Source organism: Xyrauchen texanus, chromosome 33, assembly GCF_025860055.1.
Source record: "Xyrauchen texanus isolate HMW12.3.18 chromosome 33, RBS_HiC_50CHRs, whole genome shotgun sequence".
Classification (NCBI taxonomy): Eukaryota; Metazoa; Chordata; class Actinopteri; order Cypriniformes; family Catostomidae; genus Xyrauchen; species Xyrauchen texanus.
In genome coordinates this window covers 7210425-7237085 of record NC_068308.1, presented here as the reverse complement: position 1 = coordinate 7237085, position 26661 = coordinate 7210425, and the positions used below count along the sequence as shown (strand labels likewise).

Below are 26661 nucleotides of genomic sequence, written 5' to 3'. Positions count from 1 at the left end.
AAAATAATGTTAAATACAAATTGAAATTGAAGCTAACCAAATAATCGTTCACATCTTGGATAGCAAAATAAAAAGGGGTAACACTTTACATTAATGCTCCCTTTGTAACGGTTTATAAAGAGGTTCATTAATGACTAATAATTCATTTAAAAATACATGATAAACAATGGAAATGCGGTTATAACAACATGCAAAAAAGTTCAACCTTCATCGAATACCTACCAAATACTGAGCCATTTTACCTTACATGTTATAAATGCCTAAAAACATTTATTCAACATTAGTAACTAGGGATGTGTCCAAAACAGAATACCTTATTTGGAAAGACACAAATTATGACTTTAAAATAAATGTAACAAATTCTATCGAATAAAAGAAAACTGATTTATTAGACTGATTAGAAAATAGAATAGAGACATATTTTAGATAAACATATCTAAAATGACAACGTAATGGTGAGCCTATTAAGTCAGTATAACTAAAGTACAAACTTTGGGAATGCCAATGTGCACAAGTTCAAATATTGCGCATTTCCCTGGAATCTGAGCTTGTCAAGAGTAACATTGATTAAGGGACTATATCATATACGTATATTTCCACTTTTTAAAATATCTATGTTAATGTTTAAAACCTTTCAAGTGAGATATACGAGAACTTTGTCTCACACAATAAAATAAAATAAAAAGCCTACATGGTTTGTTTGTACTACAGAGTAAACAGATGATGCACTCTTCAAAGATTGCATGCTATAAATTACTACTGCATAGGATAAAACAAATCTAATCCTCAAAATAACTGTCAGGAACCTGGCTCAAACTCAGGGCTCCAGTGTGGAAGGTGGAAGTTATACCACTGAGCCACAGAGCAAATGTTTAAACCCAGAAGGGAAGACAGACACAGCACAAGAGGTAATCTAAAAGTTTTAATAAAAATACAGATTCACAAAAAACAGGGGAAGGTAAATTCAATTAGTAGAACACCAATATACAAAATCCACAAAGGTAAGAGTAAATCCAACAGGGAATAATCCAAGTAATCCACTAGAGCATATATAAAAAAAATCCACAATACAAGGTACAATCAAAGGCACGAGAATCACTCGGGAGAAGGCAGTGAACATTCAAACACCAAGTGAAGAGACATAGAATTGATGCAGCTTAAATACACTATGACAACAATACACAAGTGAGGCACATGACACAATTAGCAAAATGGCAAGAAGAAAGGGAAAAGAAGGAACAGAACAAAATGTGCACTTAGCCCATTTAGTGGCCAAAACAAGAATAACAATAGTTCAAAAGCTGACAGAAAACCTCCCTCTAGGAACAGCTCCTGACGTTCCCTCCAGGATGATCCAGCCGGCAAGCATGAAACTCCCTAATCAACTCAGGGTCTAGGGTGTCTCTGGCTGGAATCTAGGAATGCTTCTCAGGGATGTAGCTCTCCCAATCCACCAGATACTGCAAGGACCGCTGCACCCAATGGGAGTCCAGTAACCGATGGACTGTATAGGCTGGTTGATCTAGGTAAGTATTAAAGAAAAGTGACTGGGTTGACTTTCCTTCAGCAATTCGTGTGATTCCAACCATAACAGCAAGTTCTTAGTCGAAAACCATACTCTTTGTCCCGGACAGAAGGTGGGGGCGGATTGCGTGTCGATTGGCCTGTTGCTGGTGTAGTTGTGAGGCTTGAAGGAGTTTGACTCGAGCCTTCCTCTAGGTGGATTGGCACCATCTAACAAATCTCTGGGGTGATGGTACTCCAACTTTCTCCTCTTGCTCCAGAAATAAAGGTGGGGCAATGCCAAACTGATACTCGAAAGGTGACATGCCAGTGGCCGAAGATCTTGAGGTGTTGTGGGCCTATTCTGCCCACACAATTGTTGGTGGACATACACCTCCTGGTTCACTCTTTATGTTTGTCCATTGGATTCAGGATGGAACCCCAAAAACAGGCTCACCGTCATCCCTAGCAGCTGAACTGGGAGGAAAACTGAGGTCCGCGGTCTGAAACAATATCTCGAGGGATACTGAAAACTCGGAACACATAGTTAATGACCAGTTCAGCTGTTTCTTTAGCAGATGGTAGCTTGGTTCCTGAACTAGAGCTTGTTTCTTTGTATCCACAATCTCCCAACGAACAGAAGCCACGATATTCTTATGGGTAGAGCAGAATCTTCCCAGACAGAGGGTGCATATACAGTATCCTCTGGATAATGCATCCAGCTTGAGATTCTTGGAACCAGGTTGGTAGGTGAGGAGGAATTTGAAGTGGTTCCAGAAAACTATCCAACGGGCTTGTCAAGGATTTAACCATTTGGCTTGTTGAATATACGCAAGGTTCTTGTTGTCAATGTGGACTTGAAAAGGATGAGTTGCACCCTCGAGCATGTGTCTCCATTCTTCGAGTGCCAGCTTGACTGCGAGAAGTTCCCGGTCGCCCACATCATAATTCTTCTCAAAAGGGGTGCGGTGATGTGAGAAAAATGCATAGGGATGGAGTATCTCATCCTCTTGCCTCTATGACAGCATGACTCCCACTCAACATCAGGGCGTCTACCTCCACCACAAACAGTTTCTCATTATCCGGCAGGGAAAGAATGGGAGCTGAAGTGAATCAGGTTCTCCTAATATAGACAGCAGTGCAGTCTCATATGGCGGTCTCTCCCTCTGTTAGATGCTGGTACCACCTTACTGCATTGGCTCAGGAAGTTCATGACCAGGTGTTGTCAGTAGTTCTTGTGCTGGAGAGCGAAAAGGAGCCTGAGCTTTGCGGTACAATTTCCTCTAACATAGTCTATTGTCTTGACGGGCGGCCAATCAGAGACTCAAGATTCAGTGCAGATTCCAGTGTTGACAGTTTGTCCAGTATCTCCTCCGAAAGTCCTCCTGAGAAAATTGCCAACAGAGACTCTTAATTCCAGCCACTCTCTGCCACCATGGTGCAAAACTGTATGGCATATTCAGTCACACTGTAACCTCCCTGCTGAAGTGTAAGTAAGCACCTCGATGACTCACGGCCACTGAGGGGATGATGGAATACCCACTTGAACTCTTCAGTATAGGCCGGGTAGCTGGAATAGCAGGAACTCCATGCCTCTCAAACTGTGGTGGCCCAGGCTAGGGCCCTTCCGGAAAGGTATGTAATGATGTAAGCGATTTTAGATTGGTCAGTGGGAAAACTGGAAGGTTGTAATTCAAATTTAAGAGAACACTGGGTAAGAAATACTCGACAGGCACTGGGGTCTCCTGGGAAACGTTGTGGTGGAGGTAGACATGAGGATGAGGTGGTGGGTCAGCCAAAGGCATCCGAAGACCTGCTTAGGGCCTGTCAGTAGCTACGTATGTTTGGCATTGGACAAAGGACTCGGGATGAGCCTCTGGTCGTCTCTGGGTTTATAGTGACTTGGTGTTTCTGTCAGGAACTGGGCTCAAACTCTGGTCTCTGGAGTGGAATTTATACCACTGAGCCACAGAGCAAATCTTTAAACCCCAAAGGGAAGACAGACACAGCACATGAAGTAATCCAAAAGGTTTAATAAAAATGTAGATCCACAAAAAACTGGGGAAGGCAAAAAAAGCTTAGGTAAATCTAATTAGTAAAATACCAAAATACAAAATCCACAAAGGTAAGAGTAAATCCAACAGGGAGTAATCCAAGATGAAAATGAATCCATGTAATCCACTAGAGCGACAACTCTATCAAAGTCAAGATAATCACTTGGGAAGAAGAGAGTGAACAACCAAACACCAAGTGAAGAGACAGGGAACTGAGGCAACTTAAATACACAATGGTAACAAGACATATGTGGGACACATGACACAATTAGCAAAATGGCGGGAATAAAGGAACAAAGAAAAAAAGGAACAGAACAAAACGCACACCGAGGCCATCTAGTGGCCAAAACAAGAATAACAAACATTCAAAACTGACAATAACACAATAATTCACAATAAAAATTCACCTTATTCATTCACAAAAATGTTTTAGTAAAAATATGTAGGTAAATAATGCATTTCATTAATTACTGTTGTTGTATATTTGTGCATATAAATGAAAATGATTAAATATTTTTTATATATAGATAATTTTTCCATTGTAACAGATACAGACTGCACACCCCTTTTAGTTAAACCTATGAAAATACTGTGGACAGCTGTGAAGCATTTATTATGGAGTTGCACACATCAGAATCCTGTACATAAAGTTATTCCCTAAAAAGCACCATTATATTTACATCAATGTTAAAAGGAAACGTTAACATGAGTCATTGCATTGACATTACAGTATTGCATATAAACACAAAGCCGCATGTAGCAAAATGACATAATCCCTACTTTTAATCTTACTATAAAACAATAAAACATGACATAAATCACTGATTTTGGAAATTAATGTTCTTTAAATAAGAATGAAAGGTGTTATTAAGCATTTATGATAAAATGTTCAAATATTCTCTCTGTTTGTCAAGTACTAAAAAGTTTGACCTTTTATGCATGTTGTTATAACTGCATATCAATTATTTATAATGCATTTGTAAATAATTTATAAGTCATTAATAAACACCTTTATAAATGCTTACAAATTTAACATTAAATGAATAGCTTCCATTTTTGGGGTTTAGATGTGTTGGTCCCTGTTTACTTTCATTGTATGTATATATTCACATCATATCTCCATTCAAATATATTTGTTTGTGTTCTGCAGAAGAAACACAAAAAAAATGCATCCTGGGTAGACTTGTGTGTCACAATAAAGTTATTTGAACAAAACCTGTTAAATCCAAATGACTAAAAATAAACAGTTTTGTCAGTGGTTTAGTTGTCTTGACAAAACTTCTTAAGTCAAAATATTTTTATATTTTTTGTTAATGTAGCCTGACAGAGTCAAAGCACAAATATAACTATACTAAGTTAAGTTGAGTCAGCCATTTTTTTTTTTTTTTTTTACAGTGAAATAATTTCAAATCTGGGTCCTGAAGCAAAATCAGTTAAGAATAACTGCAATAAAATAACATAACTGCCTCTGTTATATGCTACATACAAGTGTTTTGTGTTTGTGGAATTGTGGGTGTGGCCGAGCGAACTCTGTGGAGAGTAAGGCTGGGAAAAGAGAAATGGCAAAGATTGACACCTGTGAGAATTAATCTCAAACAGCTGTTCTGTGTTACAGTGAGAGCTGGAGAGTCCAGACCTCAGGAGGGGGGAGAGAGAGATGCACACAGCAGAGTTGTGTGTTTGTTGCTGAAAGCAAAGAGTGTGTATTAGACTGAAAAGTGTGTGCAATAAAAAGCTTACATGGATTGTTTTCACAGGCCCCATTAAGTTTCGAAACTTTGAAGGATTTGAATCCATACAAAAGGGAAATCTGGTCTTAAAGTAAGAAAAAAAATTATATACTGTAATTTCCATTTACTCTCCTTTAAAAACATATTATATTTATATTTATATACTGTAATTTCCATTTACTCTCCTTTAAAAACATATTATATTTATATTTATATACTGTAATTTCCATTTACTCTCCTTTAAAAACATATTATATTTATATACTGGAATTTCCATTTACTCTCCTTTAAAATCATATGATATTTCTTAACTAAACTCCATAGAGGACCTTGAAGTGAACTCTTGTATCAGTTGAGCTCTGTGATCAAGTAAGTGAAAAGTCTTTCATATCTCAGCCAGTAGAGAGAATCAGTCTTCATCCTTTCTACTTCAGATTGCATTTGAGGCCTGTTCCAAATAAGAGACCAAGCGTGAAAGACAGTGAAAGACCTTTAGTGATATGTTACTGCTATTGTCAAGACCTGTTGCTCAAAACCCACAGATTCAGTAAATTGTTCCATTTTAAAGGATAACAGCAATGGATATTTTTTCCATCTATTTTTTTTATGTGTGTGTGTGTGTGTGTGTGTGTGTGTGTGTGTGTGTTCACTGAAAGTTTTGCATCCCCATTTCTTTACAATAAATGGAACAGTCTTGTTAATGCAAGTTTGTGTGTTCATTAGATAATGTATAATTTGTAATGTTTACGTTCTGCATTCATGGCGCTAATGCTAACGCTAACACGCTATACATGGCCATAATAGGCAGCGATTGCCATTTGTTGCTGTTGTATTTTCAGATGAATTTTGTGTAGAGTGTCCAATTAAGATCATGATAATGGTTTTGAGATTGAAAAGACTAGAAAAAGACTGAAAACACTTTCAAAAGACTATTGAAAAGATTTGTTATAGGCAACTTTGCGCTCATGTTCATGTTGACTAATCAGTCAGAAAGTAGATGGAGCACTGTGTGACACCCGCTAATTACGTTGCACAATGGCAATAAGAAGGTGTTTAACAGCGATATGAAGTTTCCCTGAAAGTTTGTGCTGGCAAGCTATTTCGAATCACCGAAACTAAAAAATAAAAAAAAGGTAGATATATTGTGGTATAGCTATACATCATAGCACATGTGAACAACTTCCTAAAAGTATTTCATTTTAACTACCCTTTGGTGTCCTTTTTGATACTTTATGACTGTATTGGACTAGAAGAATTTAAAAGAATCTCACTTCAAAAATGTGAGTCTTGAAAAAAAAAATGATATTTATTTGTTTGGCAGTTTCAACAGTTTGATAATCGTTAACCACAGAAAGCTTCAATGACCATTGATTGTGAGCCAGTAGAGTGGTGGTGGGATAGTGGGCTAAAGCTCAGAACTGGTACACAGAAGGTTGCCAGTTTGATCCCCACAGCCACCACCATTCTGTCCTTGAGCAAGGCACTCAACTCCAGGTTCTCTGGGGGGATTGTCCTTGTAAAAAGTGACCTGTAAGTCGCTTTGGATAAAAGTGTCTGCCAAATGCATAAATTTAAATGAGCACAGTCAGTGACCCCTGTCACTGAGTAAATACTTTGCCATTGAGATATAAAAATAACAAGCCAATAAAAACAAAGTTCTCATGTTAGCAGAGTAACAGTGGTTTGAGGAGGGACAAACAACAAACCAGCGACAGGGTGTTGGGTGCCCAAGGCTAATCGTTGTGTGAGGAAAACAAAGGCTATCCAGCCTGGTCCGAACCAACAGAAGGGCACAAGTCACAGAAATGTTTAATGATGGCTACTGGAGGAATGTGCCATAACTCACAGTGCATCACAACCTGCTGCTAAGGTCTAGCACGAGAACTATACCTTGGAGCAGTGGAAGAAGGTCCCCATGTCCGATGAGTCCCGTTTTCTTTTTCATCACTTGTAGGGCCATAAACGTGTGTGACGTTTACCTGGGGAAGTGATGGCACCAGGATGCACTTTGGAAAGACAGCAAGCCGGTGGAGGGAGTGTGATACTCTAGGCACTGCTCTGCTAGGATTCCCTGGGTCCGGCCATTCATGTGGACGTCAATTTGACATGTGCCACCTACCTAAACATTGTTGCAGACCAGGCACACCCCTTCATGGCAACGGCATTCCCTGATGGCAATAGCCTCTTTCAGCAGGATAATGCGCCATGCCACACTGCACACATTGTTCGGGAATGGTTTGTGGAACATAATGAAGAGTTCAAGGTGTTGCCCTGGCCACTAAATTTCCAAGATCTCTATCTGATTGAGCATCTGTGGGATGTGCTGGACCAACAAGTCAGATTCTCTGTGGCACTACCTCACAACTTACAGGACTTGAAGGATCTGCTGCTAATATCTTGATACTTGATTGGTGCCAGATATTAAAGGACACCTTCAGGGGTCTTGTAGAGTCCATGCCTTGGCAGGTCAGCACTGTTTTGGCAGCACACAGTGGACCAACAGCATTTTAGGCAAGTGGCCATAATGTTTTGCTTCATCAGTGTATACAATTTTATAAAAAATATAGATGTTAGTAAAAAAAAACACCCATGGACATTTTACGCATCAACTACCCATTTACTTAGTCAAAAAGTATACAGTATGTATGGCCAATTATTTTACCATAATAATTACATGTTACACTGGGGCTGGTGTAAATGTGACACACATGTGAAAACATGTTCTGACTGTGTTCTTGTGAATCAGTTGTGTAGCTGGAATTTTATTTTATATAGTGATAATGAAGACAGCTTATGTATGTGCCCCTCATTTACAAGACTGCTAATCAAAGCAATGCATTAAATGGGAGTGACCCTTTTTCTTGTCAACATCAACAACATTTTCATTGGCCTTTGCCTCTTTAACAGGCAAATATGTTCTGAGCACACAAAGCATGAATATTAATGATCACAGGGAATTGCTCACATATCTAAAAACAGTAATGGCTTCAGTATCCTCGAGAAATCAATGGAGTCTCATTTATAAAGGAATTAAGACCTCACAATTGTCAAAGGTATGCATGCACCAATAATCATAACAGAACAGACTGCAGATTGAACACAACAATGAGAACGTTCACCAAAATATGGCTAAGCAATTAGAAAGTCTTATTGTCCTCTGCTCTACTCATTCAGAATTCTTGGCTGGAACTACCAAAAATGCATGAACTCCATTCTGTTTGACCTCTATGCAATGTTAGTCATGCACATTTTAAGCATCAACGAATAATGTTGCCTTTATCTGCCCCTGACATTAGCTGCTGGGAACGATTGCATCTCACTTGGAAAAACTTGCTTAGTCTGGCTAATGTACACATACAAGTCTGCAAAATTATTTATAACAGTAAAGGGATTGCAAGAGAGATATGTAATCTTTGACCACATTAGGGATTTCTCTAAACAGGGAAACATTGACAATTTATGAGCCATCGTATCTGAAGCCTTTGTTGATTCATTCCATTTGGAGAAAGTTTGGAAATGGACTGAAATGTTTTGATGTTTTGACTCCCATCTTGAAAATCAAAACCATACACTGATTTCCCTGAAAAGTGCAACACAGTAAAACTGGCTCAACCAAAGCCGTGAGTTTGAGGCGGGAAAATCTGTTTGTCCAACTGATGGATAAACTGTTTGGCAAACCTGTTTACATATATCACTAAAATGTTACATTAAGCTGTCTATTGTGGCATCATGTGGCATGATTAACTCTACATATACAGCTATACCAGACTTTCTGAGCTTTAATCAAAGACTTCAAAAATGGTGGATGGATCTGTCACGATCCTGTCACTTTGTCAGTCTGGGTTTTTGTGTGACAGTCGTGACATCATTGTTCTATGTTTGTCTTGTGTTTTGTTTTCTGTCTTTGTGTGAGCGCACATCTTCGGGTGTGGTTTCCCTGCTGTGCGCTCTTCGGTTGGTCTTGTGTTTCATGGAGCATGGTGTCTGGGTACTGACTTCCCTGTCTTGTTCGGGTCCTGACTTCCCTGTCTGGTTCGGTTTCGGTTGGTGTCGGGTTCCGGACACTCGTGCTCCATGTTCTGTCTTTTATTGGCATGAGTGCATTGCACTTATATCATCTTGGCAGCATGCACCCACAGCATTAGTTTTTGTCTGTCTCTGGCAACCACTGACGTGCTTCGCGTTGCGCTCGCTTTGCGATTGCAATCTGTCTTCTCGTTATGCTGAGGTTTGGTCTGAGCTGTTGGATTTTTTATTATTCACAGGTGTCTTGTATTGTGTTGTCACCTGTTGCGTGCATTGTGTGGTGTTTGCATCGCAATGCATGCTCAGGCTTTGTCTTTTATGAGAATGCATGACATTGCTTTATTGCCATTGCTGTGCATTCTCTCGATTTATTGTATCTGTCGGTTGGCATAAGCACATGTTCCCTTATTGTCTTGGCGATGTACACTTGTGCCATTCAGGTCTGTGTTTTGTGAGAGCACATGGTTTTGTTTTGTTTCTGTTTGCCTCGTGTCTCTCAGTCTGCGTCATACCCCGCCACTTGTTTGCCCATTTTTAGTTAATTTGCTTCACCTGCCCCTGGTTAACCTGTTTCATTTCTCTCCCTATTTTAGTCTCCTCATGTGTGCTGTCCAGTGCCAGTTCGTTTTGTTTTGTGTTCATGTCAGCCCTGTTCCTGTTCGGTCTTGTTTCCAGTGCGTCTGCCCCAGCCCAGCTTCAGTGAGCTTCCAGCACTGGACTTTGTGTTTTCCCCTACAGGGTAGTTTATGTTTGTTCTGTTTCTGTTTGTGTTAATAAAACTGTTTTGTTTTTTACTCTGCGTTTGGGTCCTGCCTACTGATTCCAGACAGGATCTCCCTTTTGTGTCTGATGTCCAATTCCTGGCCACTGAGAGAGGATCTAATTGAATTGCCTAAACGGAAGTGGTATTTAGATGTGCCTGCTTTCTGAATAAATGAGCAGCCCTCATTATTTCTCAAGAGGATGGTCTTTGTGGTGCTCATGCACAAAGGTGCATGTCCTGAGTACGTACTTCAGTGACTCAGAGCTGTGCTTGGTCCATACATGCTTCCGGTCCTCTCCCTATCAACACCAACTGGACAAAAGAGAATGAAAGACCAGCTTTGATTAATAAAGTGTAAAGTGTTGAGATAATCTTGATGTACCCTGAGAATAATTATTACATTACTTTCACGGCGAAATTCAAATGGGTCAATGACAAATAAAGATGTCCTTATTTGTCTTTTAAACATCTTGTTAAAAAAAATGCATGTGCCAAGTTCTTAAATACTGTATGTAACATTTGAATTAATGTTGGCATCATTCGGTTTTGAAAAACTTTTATACCATTTGCAACAAAGGTTTTGAATTAATGGACCTTTTCACAGACTGTGATGAAGCGTTATCGGCTTATTTAACAGCCTAAAGCTGGCCAACTTATTTATATTTGCAATTTTTGTATTATTTAGGGTAAATTTATAATAACATTCTTTGCATTATATTACCCTTGACTTAGTTTGTAAAAAAAAACGAGTTACCACCACTGCAGTGAGTTTTCTAATACAGCTGCTGAGGGAATGATGGAAAATGTGGCCTTTTTCTCTCTTCTGACTGTTGTAATCCTCCGCCCTCTATTTTTTCTTTTGGAAAGCTGTGAAAGCGTAATAGTGGGTTTTTCTTTTGCTGTTGGAGCAAACGGCTGAGCAAAAATTATGTTTGCTGTGGTTTCCCAGTCACTGCCATACAAGTTTCTCCTGCTATCGTTTACTTCCGCATTCCAAACATGGATGTGTGAAAAGAGTCCATAACAGGTGGTACCTAATATTTTCCTTATACCTTGAATACATTATGTGAGTGCTTAAATCTCATATTAACTTTAAAAATATAATTTTCAGGATTTAACATTTAAATGATTTAGTTGATTTATAGAAGCAATGATTTATAGTTAAAAGGTACTCAAATGTTGATCTTTTTCGCATCAAAAGCAATCATTTTGCATTTGAAGACATTCATTTAACCAGTGGAGTCATATAGTCTGTGCATGCTGACTCGTGAACGTCTGATCACCATTCACTTATATTTTAATGACCTTCTGTTTCATGACGACATACATCATTATCAGTGTCACTTTGTAACTGCACAGTGACAAAAGACATGACCCGCTATTTCTCCCAGGTGCACCTGAAATTTAATTTAAGCACAAACACATCATTTAGATCAGAAATATCCATTATTTTAGTGTATTACCTGATCAGATGTTTTGATATCAGGCACACTGTAGAAGATCTGCGACGTTTTCGAAACAAAGTTTAAATTCGCTGCTTTTGGAACGCATCCCTGACGGATTAGCGTTTACACCAAATGCGATGTGGTCACATGTGTTTTTGGGGATCTGATCAGAAAACTTTTTAGACCTGTATTTAATGCTGAATGGATCACCAAAAATGCATCTTAATGCCACGTGTAAACGTCAGAGGGTCAACTGATATGATATTATGATACTATAAGAGACCTATTGACCTTCACATAGTCATGAGGGTTTATTGGGGCCCTCTCTGTGATATAATTTCCTCTTTAATGGGTTTCTTGTCACATGACAACTAAAAATTACTTCCAGCATGTTGGTTTACACCACACTGACTTTAATGCGACAGACAAAGTATTTCAAAATATTAATAATAGTTTTAAACAAATCTACTTCACTAATTATTTTTAAAGAAACAATAATAAAAGATATATCAAAATTAAATTGAGCACATGACATTTATTGCATGTTAAATGTAGTTTTGTATAAATTAATCAATCTAAACATGAGCGATTTGTGTTACTTGAAATTACAGGCTGTATACTAGTCTACTGCATTTGTTACAGAAGCATGTACTCCAAAAAAAAAAAAACTGCCCTGTGCTGCCTTTGCATAATAAATTATATGCAGTGTTGATCTTGGTGGGGTGGTGATGTGTTATTGTGGTCCAGAGAGACTGTGGGGGAAGGGACAGAGTTGAATGGCCCAACGAACCTCCCACCCCTCATACTCACTAGAGATGGAAACGTGTGAGGGGATTACTGGGTATTGTAGTAGCCTACAATTATTTAAGCAACATTTGTGTGATTATCAAACTGCCAGAAGGTTTCCAAAATTCATTTATTTCAGAGGCAGAGTGTAGCGATATGGCATGTCATAATTTGTTCACATATTAAACTATTATTATGAGGCTTCATTTCCAATACTAAAATGCAAAAGAACTACAAGCCCCAATATAGGTCCCCTGTGTTTGCGCATGCGCAGTAGCTGCGGACGTGTGGATCCGATAGCCATGAATGGGGTGGTGGAGACGCGGGTTTGTGGATTTTATCCAGACGCTAAAATTAATATTTCTTCTACAGCGGAGTTATTTCTGTCGTTACTTGTATCATAAATATATTCCACTTGGTTAGATCGTTTAAATGACACCATCAAGTCCGATTTAAAAGCTTTTTTTCTGCGTATCTCAGTGGCTCGGAGAAAATCACGGTCTCGTTGTTTTCATATTAAACATGCCGAGGAATAATAAGACCTCGCTGATCCAGAAGATCGCGAGTCAGGCTTGTCTGACCTTCAAAAACTGCACTTCCCCAGTCTTTGGGGACAATAAGGTGTTTGTAGACCAGCAAGCACAGCTTGCCACTCTGCTGTCCGAGATCAGGGCTGCGGATCTGAAGATTGCGCCACCGAAGAAAGTCTCCGTATCTTCCCACCAGTCGTCTGCGGTTCCTCCAGTCGCATACATGCACATCTGTGAGACTGATGTATTCAGCATGGGAGTGTTTCTGCTCAAGTCAGGGGCTTCCATACCTCTACATGACCATCCTGGGATGAATGGCATGTTGAAGGTTCTATATGGCAAAGTTAATATAAGGTGTTATGACAAATTGGATAAAGCTGATGGGGGTGAGAGTAAAAATGAGAGGCAGTTTGAGCCTCCACTGAAGCCTTTCCAGAAGGGTGATGTGAGGAGAGCCACGCTAAGGTCTTCGGGGCAGTATTCTGATCAGAGTGGCCCTTGCATCTTGACCCCTCTCAAAGAAAACCTTCATGAAATTGATGCAGTGGATGGACCGGCGGCTTTCCTCGATATATTAGCACCACCATATGACCCTGATGATGATAGAGATTGTCACTACTACAAAGTTTTACAGACTGCTGAGAAAAAGTCAGAGCAGAGTGATGACAATGAAACATGGCTTTTAGAGATACCCCAACCGGATGATTTCTGGTGTGGTGGCGAGCCATATCCAGGTCCTAAAGTTTCTGTGTAGCGACAAGCACACAGAAATGGATCTAATGTAGCCTATGCTTGTGATCTATCCTTATTCTGACTCCGCTGTTACAATTTCCTTGATTTTTGGGACCACACTACATGATTTCAATGTCCACATTCCACACCAGCAAGATTATTACTATTTTTGGACACTTTATGTGCCTCATAGGCTACATATTCTTTGTGGCCTTGCTTGTGAATAATGAATGTATACATGCTTGAAAAGCATTTACTCTTGTATAAGTGCACTACAAATATACAGTTAATACTTGTTTAATTTATTTTAAAAAAAACTATGTACACAAACAGTCGTACTTATTTACTGTTTATATTTTTGGCTTTAAAGTGCTATTAAAATCTTCATAATACATTTTTCATTTTGACTTTGTCATATATGCTACAAACCTTCAGTGAATTTTGCATTTGGAACAGTTCACAAGATAACACTTTACAATAAGGTTCCATTTGTTATAATTAGTTAACAAAATTTAACGTGACCTAGAAATGAACAATACTTTTACAGCATTTATTATCTTGATTAATGTTAATTTCAACATAGCATTGCTCAAATCAAAAGTTGTATATGTTAACATGAAATAACAATGAATAATACTTTTTCAGCATTAATTAGTCTCGGTTAATGTTACTTTCTACATACTAATACATTTTTAATGTAATAAAAATTTTTATGAGTTAACATTTGTCTGTGTATAATGACCTAATAATGTAAGATAATGCAATTATCAATTTAAATTAACCAGGATTAATAAATGCTTTAAAAATTGTTCAGTCTTAGTTCATGATAGGCCTACACATTAGCTAATATTTGCGTATTGAGTCTTATTGTAATTGTTTACTTGCACTTTGTGCACATCATATGCAAAGTGTGCTTAAAGTTATTTTTAAAGTATTCATTGCCTGTGCATTTGTTCATAATCTGATTATTTTTACTGACTTTTACTGTCTGAAGTTCTCTATTCAACTTATAAAGTGCATTATAAAGCAGTTTTTTTTCTTTGCTATACTTTGTCAAAATAGTGCAACACAATAAGCACAGACACATTAGGCTGTGATTGTGCATAAACTTTGCTCTCTAAGTTTGATTTTCTAATAATGATTTACTTGACCCATTGTAGTTGTTGTTGGCTGTTATCTATTGAATTCAAGAAACATTCAGTATTTAACTGACAGGAATAAAGTGTGAAATGACTTTCTTTGCTTAGTTGTATTTTTACTAATTAAGTTTCTGTTCATCAGGAATGGGTGCGTTCTTTTGCCAAGGCTGATATTTATCATATAGAGTAAAATCCTTTTGTAAAATCAGACTTTCTATGCGAATGTCCAAAGACATATCTAGATGTATTAACGTCTAATGTTTTCTTATGTTTCCCAAACACATGTAATATGTCTGAAACATTAACGTAGGAGGCAGACTTGTGTTGCAAGCCTAAAGGTAAAAACAGGACAGATTTTTAGGTGATTTTATCATGTTAGACACCATCCTTTCCTACAGTGAGGTAACACGGGTCTAAAGGCCCCACAGGGTAAAAGGCACTTTTTATTTTATTCTCTCCCAAAACATTTAACGGCCACAAAAACTACCACAGTAAAGGTCCCCTTAAAACACATTGTTTTTTTCTTTAATGGGGCTAAGATTTGTTTGGAAAAAATGTCAAAAGTGGGCTCACATGGCCTGATCCAATCACAATGGAGATTAATTTGTTTATAGAATACTTGAGATGTTATGCAATGCCAAATGTGACTGAAATGAACAGAAAATGGTTACCCTTCTCTGAAGTGTCTTTATAGACCTTGCTCTGTCAATTGAAAATAAAAATATAAAGTATGCAACAGATAATTTTTCATTGTGGTGATGTAGGAGCATATATAAAGTGTAGCCAACAGTATATGCAGTCTGAAGCACCTTAAATTGCCATCTGTGAATTTAGAACACCAATCTATTGAATGCAATATAAACAGAGGCCTATCACTCACCCTCTTATTAATTTTGTTTTGTTCAGTAACTGGTTTCAGTGTATAGAAATGGTATTAAAACTGCAGTGCTCTGTGTGTCATTTAGCTTTAGTTATCAAATATGCATGTCGTGGCATCCAAAGTTTTCATGCCTCAAACAACATGATGTAAATACGGGGTTGTCCCAGCACTAAATTTGGAGGTTGAAATGTTCAACCACATAAAACAACTTAGAGCTTCATACAGTGGCAACAATTATTTGTAATTTTTCAGTGTCGTTTTTCATTACACAGACACTGTAAAAAGTGGACATCCACAGATAGACTAAATTGTCTATCCTTTTCACTACTCCTTGAGTATTTTTTTATTATTTTGATTTCAGAATAAAACTTTTAAACAACTATTAGAGTAGCACATGCTAATTTGCATCTCAGGTCCCTAGATAGACTTTTTTTTTGTTGTTGCCAGAAATCAAAAGTTAACAAAACATGACTTATGTATTATTCATTATATTGCCCCCTATACTGAACATATTAAAGAGTGGCTATTCACACCCTTTCTGCAATGAACAGTGTGTAGGTTCTGCAGCCCTTGTGAGACCATGAGTCAGAGCTCAGTGATACCTAAACGGGAATGCCCCTATTGGTCTACTTCACTTTTTCCCTTTACACTTTGTGTGTGTGTGTGTGTGTGTGTGTGTGTGTGTGTGTGTGTGTGTGTGTGTGTGTGTGTGTGTGTGTGTGTTTATCACTTTGTGGGGACCAAATGTCCCCATAAGGATAGTAAAACCCGAAATTTTTGACCTTGTGGGGACATTTTGTCGGTCCCCATGAGGAAAACAGCTTATAAATCATACTAAATTATGTTTTTTGAAAATGTAAAAATGCAGAATGTTTTCTGTGAGGGTTAGGTTTAGGGGTAGGGTTAGGTTTAGGGGACAGAATATAAAGTTTGTACAGTATAAAAACCATTATGTCTATGGAATGTCCCCATAAAACATGGAAACACAACATGTGTGTGTGTGTGTGTGTGTGTGGTGTGTGTGTGTGTGTGTGTGTGTGTGTGTGTGTGTGTGTGTGTGTGTGTGTGTGTGTGTGATAAAAATCCGTTGTAGTCAACAACAAAAGTTCACGATCCATGTGTTTATTATATTCATGTTTACAAAGTAGTTTAGATATAATTGACCTGTGTTAGTCATGTCATAACAAACACATTGATATCAGTCAGAACAATCACAGAACAAAAGTCAAGTCGCTTGAACTATTTACATTTCTTGTCTTAACCACAATGCAACACATTTAACACGGAACAACTTGTACAAAAATATATCTTGGAAAACTTTCATAGTAAAGGATAATGTACAATTTATTTCAAAGCTGGGTTTATGTACAAGATGAACGGACGAAAGGCACGACAATGGGAGAAAATGTGATGATAGAACCTCCTTGTCAAATAACACATTAGTTTAAATTAGGTTAAAACGGACTTTTCCAGAGGCAAATCTCTCACAGCACCACTATTCTAGTCTAAACTTTTCACCTTTCCTCCCACGTGCTGTTTAAGGTTATTTTCTTTTTATTAAATAAATTGTCCTATACGTATTCAAACAAAGTGCGTTTTCAGTCAACATGCGACTGAGGCAAAAAATAAAAATAAAAAGAAGTAAAATAAGAGAGGAAAAGCAACGCACGTTCAAAGTGCGCGCAATGAATGTGTCCTTTTGGCACTGTGGTTTGATTTCACTCAGTTCACCCAGTTTTAATATATTACGAATGGTGCATTAATATATATAGATTTGTTTTATCATGGCTATTGCCTACATAGTGTTGGATATTGCACAGTCCAGTTGAAAATTCACTGGCTTGAACTGGACGAACAGATGCCCGTGGATGAGCCCATGGTGATGTTGCGCTCTGAGCTGGAAGATGAGGATGACTTTCTCTCTTTCTGTCGCAGGTGGATTTTGGTGTGTCTCTTTCTTTCGTCACTCCGCGCGAACTTTCTTCCGCAAAAGTCGCACGCGAACGGTTTCTCGCCGGTGTGCGTGCGGATGTGTGTCGTCAGGTGGTCGCTGCGACTAAAGTTCCTCATACATATCCGACACTGGAAGGGTTTGTGGCCGGTGTGGATGCGGATGTGTCTGGTGAGCTCGTCCGATCTGGAGAAGCGCCTGTCGCAGCCCTCCGCTGGGCAGGGGTAGGGGCGCTCATGGACTGGCGTCTTGCTGGGTCTGTTGGGGTATTTCCTCGGGCGCAAAATGGGCCTGAGGGGCAAATTTTGCGGACTGTAGGCCGTGGGTAGCCTGGGTCCATCAGACATCGGCCCCCCAATTGTGAAGTTCCTGATAGTGTTCAGGGGAGTTAAAGGTGGAGGAACTCTGAATGACTCCAGTGGGCAGGAGAACGGTTTGCGGTCAGGTATGGACTGCATGTCTCTCTGGCACGGAGGCTGAAAAAAGCCGGCGTAGTCCGGGATGATGGGGAACAGCCCAGAGTCTGTATTTGTTTTGGGGGATGAGTAGGATGGCGGGGGATAGGAGATCGGACAAGTGGATGTCGAGAGGAATGCGGATGGATCTTGATAGACCTCACCACATCCAGAGTAGGGTGGCGGAGGAGAGTAGATGTGCTCCATGTCGGACTGGTTCTGCGCCATTGTGCAGCTGAGAGTGCTGGAGAAGTGACTCGGGGAGACTGAGGATGCTGGTGACGAGGATGCTGAGGATGGCTGGGTCATGCCCAGGATCCCGGCGCTCACGATGTTGATCACGCCCTCTGGGTTCCAGTTTCCTGGGTACTGGGAGTCGATGGAAAACTTGCCCATATAGGTGAAAGTTTGGTTGCGAGGGGCAGCTGGTTGCGCGAAGCTGCTGGAATAGGATAAGTCGAGAGACCGCTTATCCGTGCTCATATCCCCGCTGATTAAGCCATCTGCAAAAATAAATAAATACGGACAAAAACAAGGGTTAGAAAGTGCCCAGAACTTTTACGCACACGCTCATATAGAAAAGCTGCACATATCCATGTTTTGCATTCCCGTTCTATATAGCCTTAGATGTATTGATGGCTCAGTTACAGTATAGACACGTTCAACATTTAAAAGCACAAAAGCACGTGTGGACGGAAGCAGGTGAGATGCGCGCGTTATTCTTACCTCCCGAAGTCCCGTTTATCTGCTCGTAATGTCCTCCTAAATCACCATTTGGAAATATTGTCACAGAGGCAGGCAGTGATGTGATCTCGTCCACTGAGTAGATGCTTTCGGAGAGAGGGTGCACAAAGCCGCCAAGAGTTACATGGGCTTTTTCCAAAGTTTTAGCGGTCATCATTCAGTCGTACGAACCAATCGTTCGGATGTTCACAAAGTGCAAAATGTTGTGCCTGTGCGAACGACCACTGCTGCTCACAACTCTCCAAACGTTACATGTGGAAAGCTGTCACTAAACTCTGTGATTATAGCGTTCAGTGTTGTAACATCTGGCTGGTCTGTGTTCTTGTATGACAGATCCTTGTGGAGCTGCTAGTGTAGTATATATTTATGGCGAGCCTATCAATGTGCAGTGACGTCACCAGCCATATAAGGACTGGATGGCAAAAGAAAAGTAGCGCTTCGCGATCGGATTGGTTCTAGATCGTGTGACGTTTTAAGGTAACGCTTGTCAATGGAGAATCCTTTCTGTAGCCTACAAGACGATTGTGCATAAAAAGCATTTTACAAGCATATCGCAAATTATTTTAAAATATTTCTAAACACAAAATCAAGCTAAGTATAGTCATGCATTTAGTGGAAAGTGTTGTTTTTATGTAAACAAATAAATAAAAATAGTTATAGGCCTAACGTATAATTCTCAGTCAGGGATTCCGGTTCATTGTCATGCCATACATGGTTTTATCCGGTAAACAGCAACACCCCTTTCGTCCATGTATGGAGCTTATTCCGGAAATGGAGTATCGGAAACTCGCGAGTGTTGCCGAGCAAAGAGACGCCGCTCAACCAGCATCAGAAAACCACAATCAAATGAGAGACACAATAACGGAATTTCTACATTTGCTTTAGACGCACTGTCGGAAAGTGCGCCACATCTATTTGAATAGACATGGTTTTGGAAAGACGGAAACGTTTTAGTAACTATGTCCTATAATTAGCCTAGAATGTTGCTGGAAAGTAGAATTTATTTATGATTAATATCACGATAGCCAATACCATGATATTGTTTAATATAGGCCTGTATTCCTGTGTTGTTGCATTCTTGTGGTTTGTTTAGACATGTTAATTAGCTAATTCAAGGTGCATTTGGATGCAAACGTCGCTGTGTGGTCTAATCTTATGCATGAGAAATCCAGGGTCAGCAATGTTTTATTAGCCTATTATTATTATTATTATTATTATTATTATTATTATTATTATTATGTCGAATCGCCATTTCGATAGAATTACTCCCCTTGCAGCAAACCTTCAGCGACTAAAACTTTCCAAATGTAAATGCCTGTATACCTAAATAGAAAAGATTTCCGCTATGAGGTATAAAGATGCGACCAAATAAAACGATGATAAAAGTGAATTTCCCCACGTGGGTTTAGAAACTTCTCTTAGTAAGAGATACGGGGGAGGACAGAGGTGACGTCGGAATTTGAGCCAATAACAAAGTCGGGATTTTTTTTTTTAAGTAAACACATTTAGTTTATAATATTTCAATATTTGTTCCAAGGTTAACAGTTATGATGATTTAAGTAGAGTAAGCATGCAGAAATGTAGTGCTGCAGCTAATGGATACATTATGCATCCCTCTTGTATAGTGGGCTATACACTTGACTAACTGCCTTTGAAAATAACGGTAGCCTATAAGACATTTACCACAGGCTAGGGAATTCATTTTTGTCTATGAATGTTTCCAAAACTCAGATTTCTTCTGAATTTAGTTATTTTGCCCCCAGGGTGTGGAATTATAAAAGTAGGCTTACAGAAAAATAAAACCCCACATTCTTAATAATAAGAACACATATTTTCCGTGCGTATCAAGCAAAGATCTTTAGAAATGATCCGTGAGCGCGCTCAGTTCATTTAAGTCTTTACGCTCAGACTGTGTCCCAATCACAGAACATGTCAGTGGTTTAAAACTAGTCAAGTCACAACTCAACTTGTGACAGAGTTATGACTGTCGGAATAATGGCTTGAGTATGTGTATTCAGATCAAATAGGTTCACCTCTGGAAAATATTTTCGTCCATTAAACTTCCGACATCCCACACATCGTGAAAACGACCGAGATGACTATGGTCGTCTGTGCTAAACATGTATTTAACAATTTCAACATAAAACTGCTTATGATAAAGATTTTTCTGCCAAAAAATATAGCCTATGGGAATGCAGGGTAAACTGAAACAGTCGTTCGTCAAATGTTCAACTGTTAAAAATACATTGGTGATCGATGCAAAGCAGCGAAAACGCACTCTTTCTCTTTGCAGCACCTAACCCTAACCCTTTTTTTAGATCAGTAGTTGGTTATTTAATATGCCTATATGTTTTTTCTAAATATATAGAGAACTATAAATAAATAAATCAATAAAAACAGTCTTTATGGAACTTAAAAACGTTCGGCTTCAGGTTTTACCCTTTTTTGCTCTCGTTCAAACCTTAGTTTTTAACTGCATGGCTTTGCGCAAAATAAAAGCATTTCTAGGCTGATGGAATGATTGGAAATTGGAAATGAATATTCATGAAAATCATGGACAATGCTGCCCAGATAATAATAGGGAATGACATCTGAATTGTTGCGTGAGCGTTTTATTGTGCAAATGCACTGCATTTTTATTCTCATTGCTTTACACGTGCGGGGCCACTCACTTTAATCATGGGGCCATGGCATACCACATGGACAGGGGGCGGTATGGTGCATATGTACCTATATTCCGAGTTGACGCTCACAAATTCCCTTGATTACCCTAAACCATCTAAAAGTGCTTTGCTGTGTTCCTAGGGGGTAGAGCGAACTCCTTTTCTCCATGCATGTAGGTCATAATAAATAAGCCAATTTATTATCTTTTCAAAGATGTATAGGCCTATAGTGTATATCCTAAATAACAGCAACTTCAAATTCTGAGATGCTCAGATTTAAGCATTATTAACTGTAAACACTAATAGTTATCTCAAATTGTAAAAAAAAAAAAAAATAGTTTACTCAATTTAAGCTTAAGTTTTACTATTCTTACAAGTTTTAATTAAGTTACTCTCTAAATCTTAAAGTTGCCATTAATACAAAATAAATGTTAGTGGTCCTAAGTAAACAGTACTTCAAATGTCACATTTTGGAATCTCAAATATATATGTTCTTTAAACTTTGGCTTCGAGTACTTCTAATTTAAAATTCTGAAGTACAAAATTGCAACTCTGTGGAATACCCATAAGCCTTGTGCTTGAATAAATTGTGTATGTTTGGTCAAAACAAGGGAACTTATGTAGAAAAATAACAACTTTGATACAAAATGTATCTGTTTCTAATTCTTATAACTATTGTTGTTGGTGGTGGACAGATGTAATTTGTGTAAAGTCACCATAAGTGATTACTGATAAATTTAAGCTATTCTATTTTTACTCATTTGTACTTTACAAAAGTCTAGATTTATGTGCACTAAGAAGTACTGAGGACAATCCAATGAGCCAAATGACTAACCAAAATTTCAGTCATAATTTACCTTTGCTATAACTCAATTAAAAAAAATAAAAAATAAAAACAGATCACCTATGTGTTTAGTTTACTTGTAACTGTTACTTAAAAAAAATAAGTTTAGTTTACTTGAGCCAAATAAGTATGTTTTCTTAGGAAAAAGCATGCAAAACGATTGCCTTTAAAAATCTAAGTAAGGTAGCCTAATTTGATTTTAGTGTTCTTTCTAGTATATGATTTTTATCTTTACTCATTCCTTTATCCTACCTGAGAGTTACATTTTAAACAGATTGTGCATGATTACAGGCCTCTTTATATTTACAATTTCTGGACACACAGGTACTCAAAAGGAAAATGATCCTGCCCTTTTCCCCTCCGATATTTTTTATCCTGCTCATTAGTAGATTTAGAAGAGGAGACTATTTCACCATTTCATAAAACATGCTAACCCTTAAGATTTATGAGAGTAAAGTATAGTATATTGCTCCTTGCTAGGTGAAACTGCAATCATTCTATTAATAGAGATAAATCTTTATAGGGTCACAACTGTCTTATAAGAAGCATAGCTCTTTGCAATTCAGATGAATTACTTTCCTGTAATGTTTGCCATTTTTTGCTTCATCAAGCATGAAAAGAGCTTGAATGGGAGTCTGAATCGAAAACCTCAGTACACACCCCCAGTGTTTTGATAGCACAGACAAAATCCCCCAATTAACACCAAGCTTGCTTTTGTCCATCAATCACATATATTTATATCACCACCCATGCAGGCTCTGGTAATTTTTTTGAGAAGGTGTTGCTGTCATCATAAGCATTGCTTGGGAACAATTTGTGATTTCAGAACACCAGAGTGTCATGACAATTTCAGAATGCATTAAAAATGGAGCCATCTGTTGCCACTACATACTGTACGTTTATCACTGACTTTATGTGAAGGAAAGGCCTACTATTACTGAATACACGTTCAAACCAGAGCTCAAACAGCCTGAAGAGAATATTGATATTCTTTTAGAAGGTTAATGTTGAACAGCAGTCTTTATACGGCCTTCACGCCTGTCGCGGGTCTAAATTGAGGGGATGCCTTCATTTTCAAGGCTGTTAATCGGCTGTGTGGATAATGATTTAATAACGGCCCCATCCATACCCTGTCTGAGGTCCCCTCTCATTGGCGCGATCAGCTCTGCATTCTTTTATCGCTGCTGTCACTCAAGCGGGCAATTAGTAAAGAGCTAGTGTCGTCATAACGACACCTCAGTAGATACTGACTAGAGTGCGTCCCCGCAAATCACCCAAAACGCTCGATAGTGAGCCTGGGCCAGCAACACGCCACACTTACATTATCTCTTGCAGACGTTTAGTGCCAAAGAGCCTTGCATGTTTGTCAGGCGCGCCGGTCCTTTTTTGCCCCAATGGCGCGACTGTGAATAAAGACCACAGCAAGTAATGTGACAGAGCGCGGCCAGACTGATTACAAAGACGTGTTAGCCGCTGTTAATGGGGGAAGCCCTTTAAACATTGTCTCAGATCAGAGCCTGAACATCCATAATGAGGACGGAGGTAATGAACCTGGCCCTGTTTTGGCCTGTATTAATTGTAGGCTCTCTCAAAGGGCATGTAGGCTATATATAAATTTAAACTGCTCTGCAAGGCAATGACTTGAGCCAGAATTTTTGTTTGATATGTAAATGATCTTTGCTTTATAAGGTAAGCTGAGAGGCCAAAGCCATATTCAGAATAGTGGTTTATCAATATGGGGTTTTCAATAACCAATTCTAAAACGTTTACATTTGGTGTCCCCCAACAGGGCCGGTCAAACCATTAAGCGACATAGGCAAGCACCTAGGGCGGCACCGCTTCAGGGGCACCAATGTACCAAGCCAATAGGTTCAGGCTCGTGAATCGAAGTGATGCCCATTGGGTGAATTAATCTTTTGAGTCAGTTCTTTTCAATTAATTTGTCTAACGTGAGGGCTGAATCGTTTGATACAGAACAGTAATGGTATGCTTTAGATGACAGAGAACAAAAACAACGCTGAATGAAGTGAATATTTACTTTCAATTCATTGAACAAAACCTGCAACTGCATTCAATCATTTGCCAGTGATGAAGATCATGTGCGAGTGCAGCCTGTGAACGATTGTCTACTGCAGGTTAAGATACTTTCTAAATAAAAGTGTATCAAAACACTCACATTACATGAAAGCACTTAAAATTACCAAAACCAAACCAATACCATGTTTATTGGATATGTTCTTTGGAGTAGCCTGCCATATAAATACCATGATATAGACCTACTGTATATAATAAAAATGCCAAGGATTGACTACTAACCCTAGAGTCACGAGTTCGAATCCAGGGTGTGCTGATGACTCCAGCCAGTTCTCCTAAGCAACCAAACTGGCCCAGTTGCTAGAGAAGGTAGAGTCACTGGGTAACCTCCTCGTGGTTGCTATAATGTGTGGTTCTCGCTTTCTGTGGAACACGTGGGGAGTTGTGCGTGGAAGCCATGGAAAATAGTGTGTGCCTCCATGCACTATGTCTCCGTGGTAACACTTTCAACAAGCCATGTGATAAGATGCTCGGATTGACGTCTCAGACTCGGAGACAATTGAGATTCGTCCTCAACCTGGATTGAGGCGAGTCACTATGCCACCACAAGGAATTTGAGCACATTGGGAATTGTGCATTCCAAATTGGGGAGAAAAGGGGAGAAAAAAAATCCAAGGATTTACAATACTGTGCCATCACTGTACCCAGACACTGCCACAGCAGGCTTTTGAGAATGGTAACGTTGATCAAATTCATCTTGTGATGTGTAATGTGAAAAGGTAACCATATGTTTTTAGTCCATTCATTAATGCTACACACTATCTAGGCTACAAAAAACATTTTTTTAACGATGCTCCTAAAATCACCAGAAATTAATAAATAAAATAAATAATTTTAATCCCACCTTTCAACATCATAGTACAATAGATTGTGTACTTGATGGGCCCCACACTCCCCAGCAATGATGAAAGCCTATAAATGTGCCTGCTGTGAAATGTGCAATGTGCATAGATCTTAAGGACAGTGGGCCTTTATTTTTTTTTACATCTTAGACAACTTGACTTGGTTTACGTGAATTTTACATTAAAGTTATTCCTATCTATATTGATACCCATTTATGATGCTTAAAATCATAGACCCCCCTATATCCTATATATAGTGATACCCATTTATGATGCTTAAAATCATAGCCCACTTGCCCACCTTAAAGATCAAAATGCAAGGATCGCATCATAGTACCAGTACCTGGCATGGAATGACATTGATGTAACTATTTGGATCATATTTTAAAAACAGCGGCAATGACAGATTATCACAGTGCCCCACTTTGTCCGGATTTCCTACTTATGAACTTCATTGTGAGACTTCCAGTGATGTTTGCTCTCAATGGTTAATTGTGACTGTATGACAGCTCGAGAAAGAAGCCCAGTTTGAAACAAAAGTGCTCAAGTCTACACAGAACAGTGACAATCTTTGCCGCTAACAGCCGCATTTGAATGCTTCACATTTTCAGGGATTCTTGCATCCTCCCCCACAAACGAAAGAAGGAAACTTTTTCAGATGCATGTGTCTCTTGTTTTACACCCACAGATGCAAAAATGTTTGCACACTGTGCAGAAGTGGCCCGCTTTGGCAGAGTGTGCTGGCCCTGCCGAATGCCCATTGGCAGCTGGGATCTGGCTGTCCCTGCTGGGAATGATGGACTCAATGTAATGGACACCCACACATGGCAGCTAGTGAATTCAAGAGCTTTCTTTCTTGCATGTGCTCAGGGTCTCCTGGGGTCAAATGACTACTGCACATGAGGATACATAGAATGACAGCTTCTGCATTAGCCTTTGCATTGTTTTTCATTGTTCTCTATTACTCATCCATATTGTCCATGAGATCAGCACACACAACAATGCGTTTTGATGAAATCAACTGTACTCACACATTATTTCAAGTACATGTTACAATTGACTATTAGCTCTGTTCTGTACATATTACATACAGTGGCCTCAAAGTATTTGGACAATTAAATCACACTTTAAAATGTGTGAATGTCATTACATTATATTACAGCATTTCAAAGCAAGTGGCATTTGCACACAATTGATGCTAGAGCTTTTACATTCATTATATAGTCATGTTACACAAAGTTTGGCAACCAGAAAGTGTCCAAATTATTCTGTTTTTATTTTTTATTTGAAACATATATATTGTTTAAAATATTGTTTCATATTTATTGTTTTAGTGTATCATTTGAAATTTCCTAACTTTTGCAAACAAGTGTATTATAGTGTTATAAAGTGCTATATTTCTTTCAAATAAATGCCTCTTTATGATATTCATACTGTACATTTTTAAGTGTGTCTTAAGAGTCCAAGCTAATGATTACAT

General features: G+C 38.7%; 2 protein-coding genes across 2 annotated transcripts; one reads left to right on the top strand and one right to left on the bottom strand.

Annotated features, from left to right (window-relative positions):
• Positions 1 to 12600: 12600 nt before the first annotated feature.
• On the top strand, positions 12601 to 15431 carry LOC127626597 (2-aminoethanethiol dioxygenase-like). The gene has a single exon (XM_052102499.1). It carries the CDS (start codon positions 12830 to 12832, stop codon positions 13589 to 13591), a length of 762 nt encoding a protein of 253 aa, XP_051958459.1. The 5' UTR covers positions 12601 to 12829; the 3' UTR covers positions 13592 to 15431.
• Positions 15432 to 16771: 1340 nt separating this feature from the next.
• LOC127626592 (early growth response protein 2b) lies at positions 16772 to 19042 on the bottom strand. The gene is made up of 2 exons (XM_052102493.1): positions 18721 to 19042; positions 16772 to 18497 (listed from the first exon to the last, which is right to left on the bottom strand). The coding sequence occupies exons 1-2, from the start codon at positions 18893 to 18895 to the stop codon at positions 17422 to 17424; spliced, it is 1251 nt and encodes a 416-aa protein (XP_051958453.1). The 5' UTR covers positions 18896 to 19042; the 3' UTR covers positions 16772 to 17421.
• Between the last annotated feature and the right edge of the window lie 7619 nt (positions 19043 to 26661).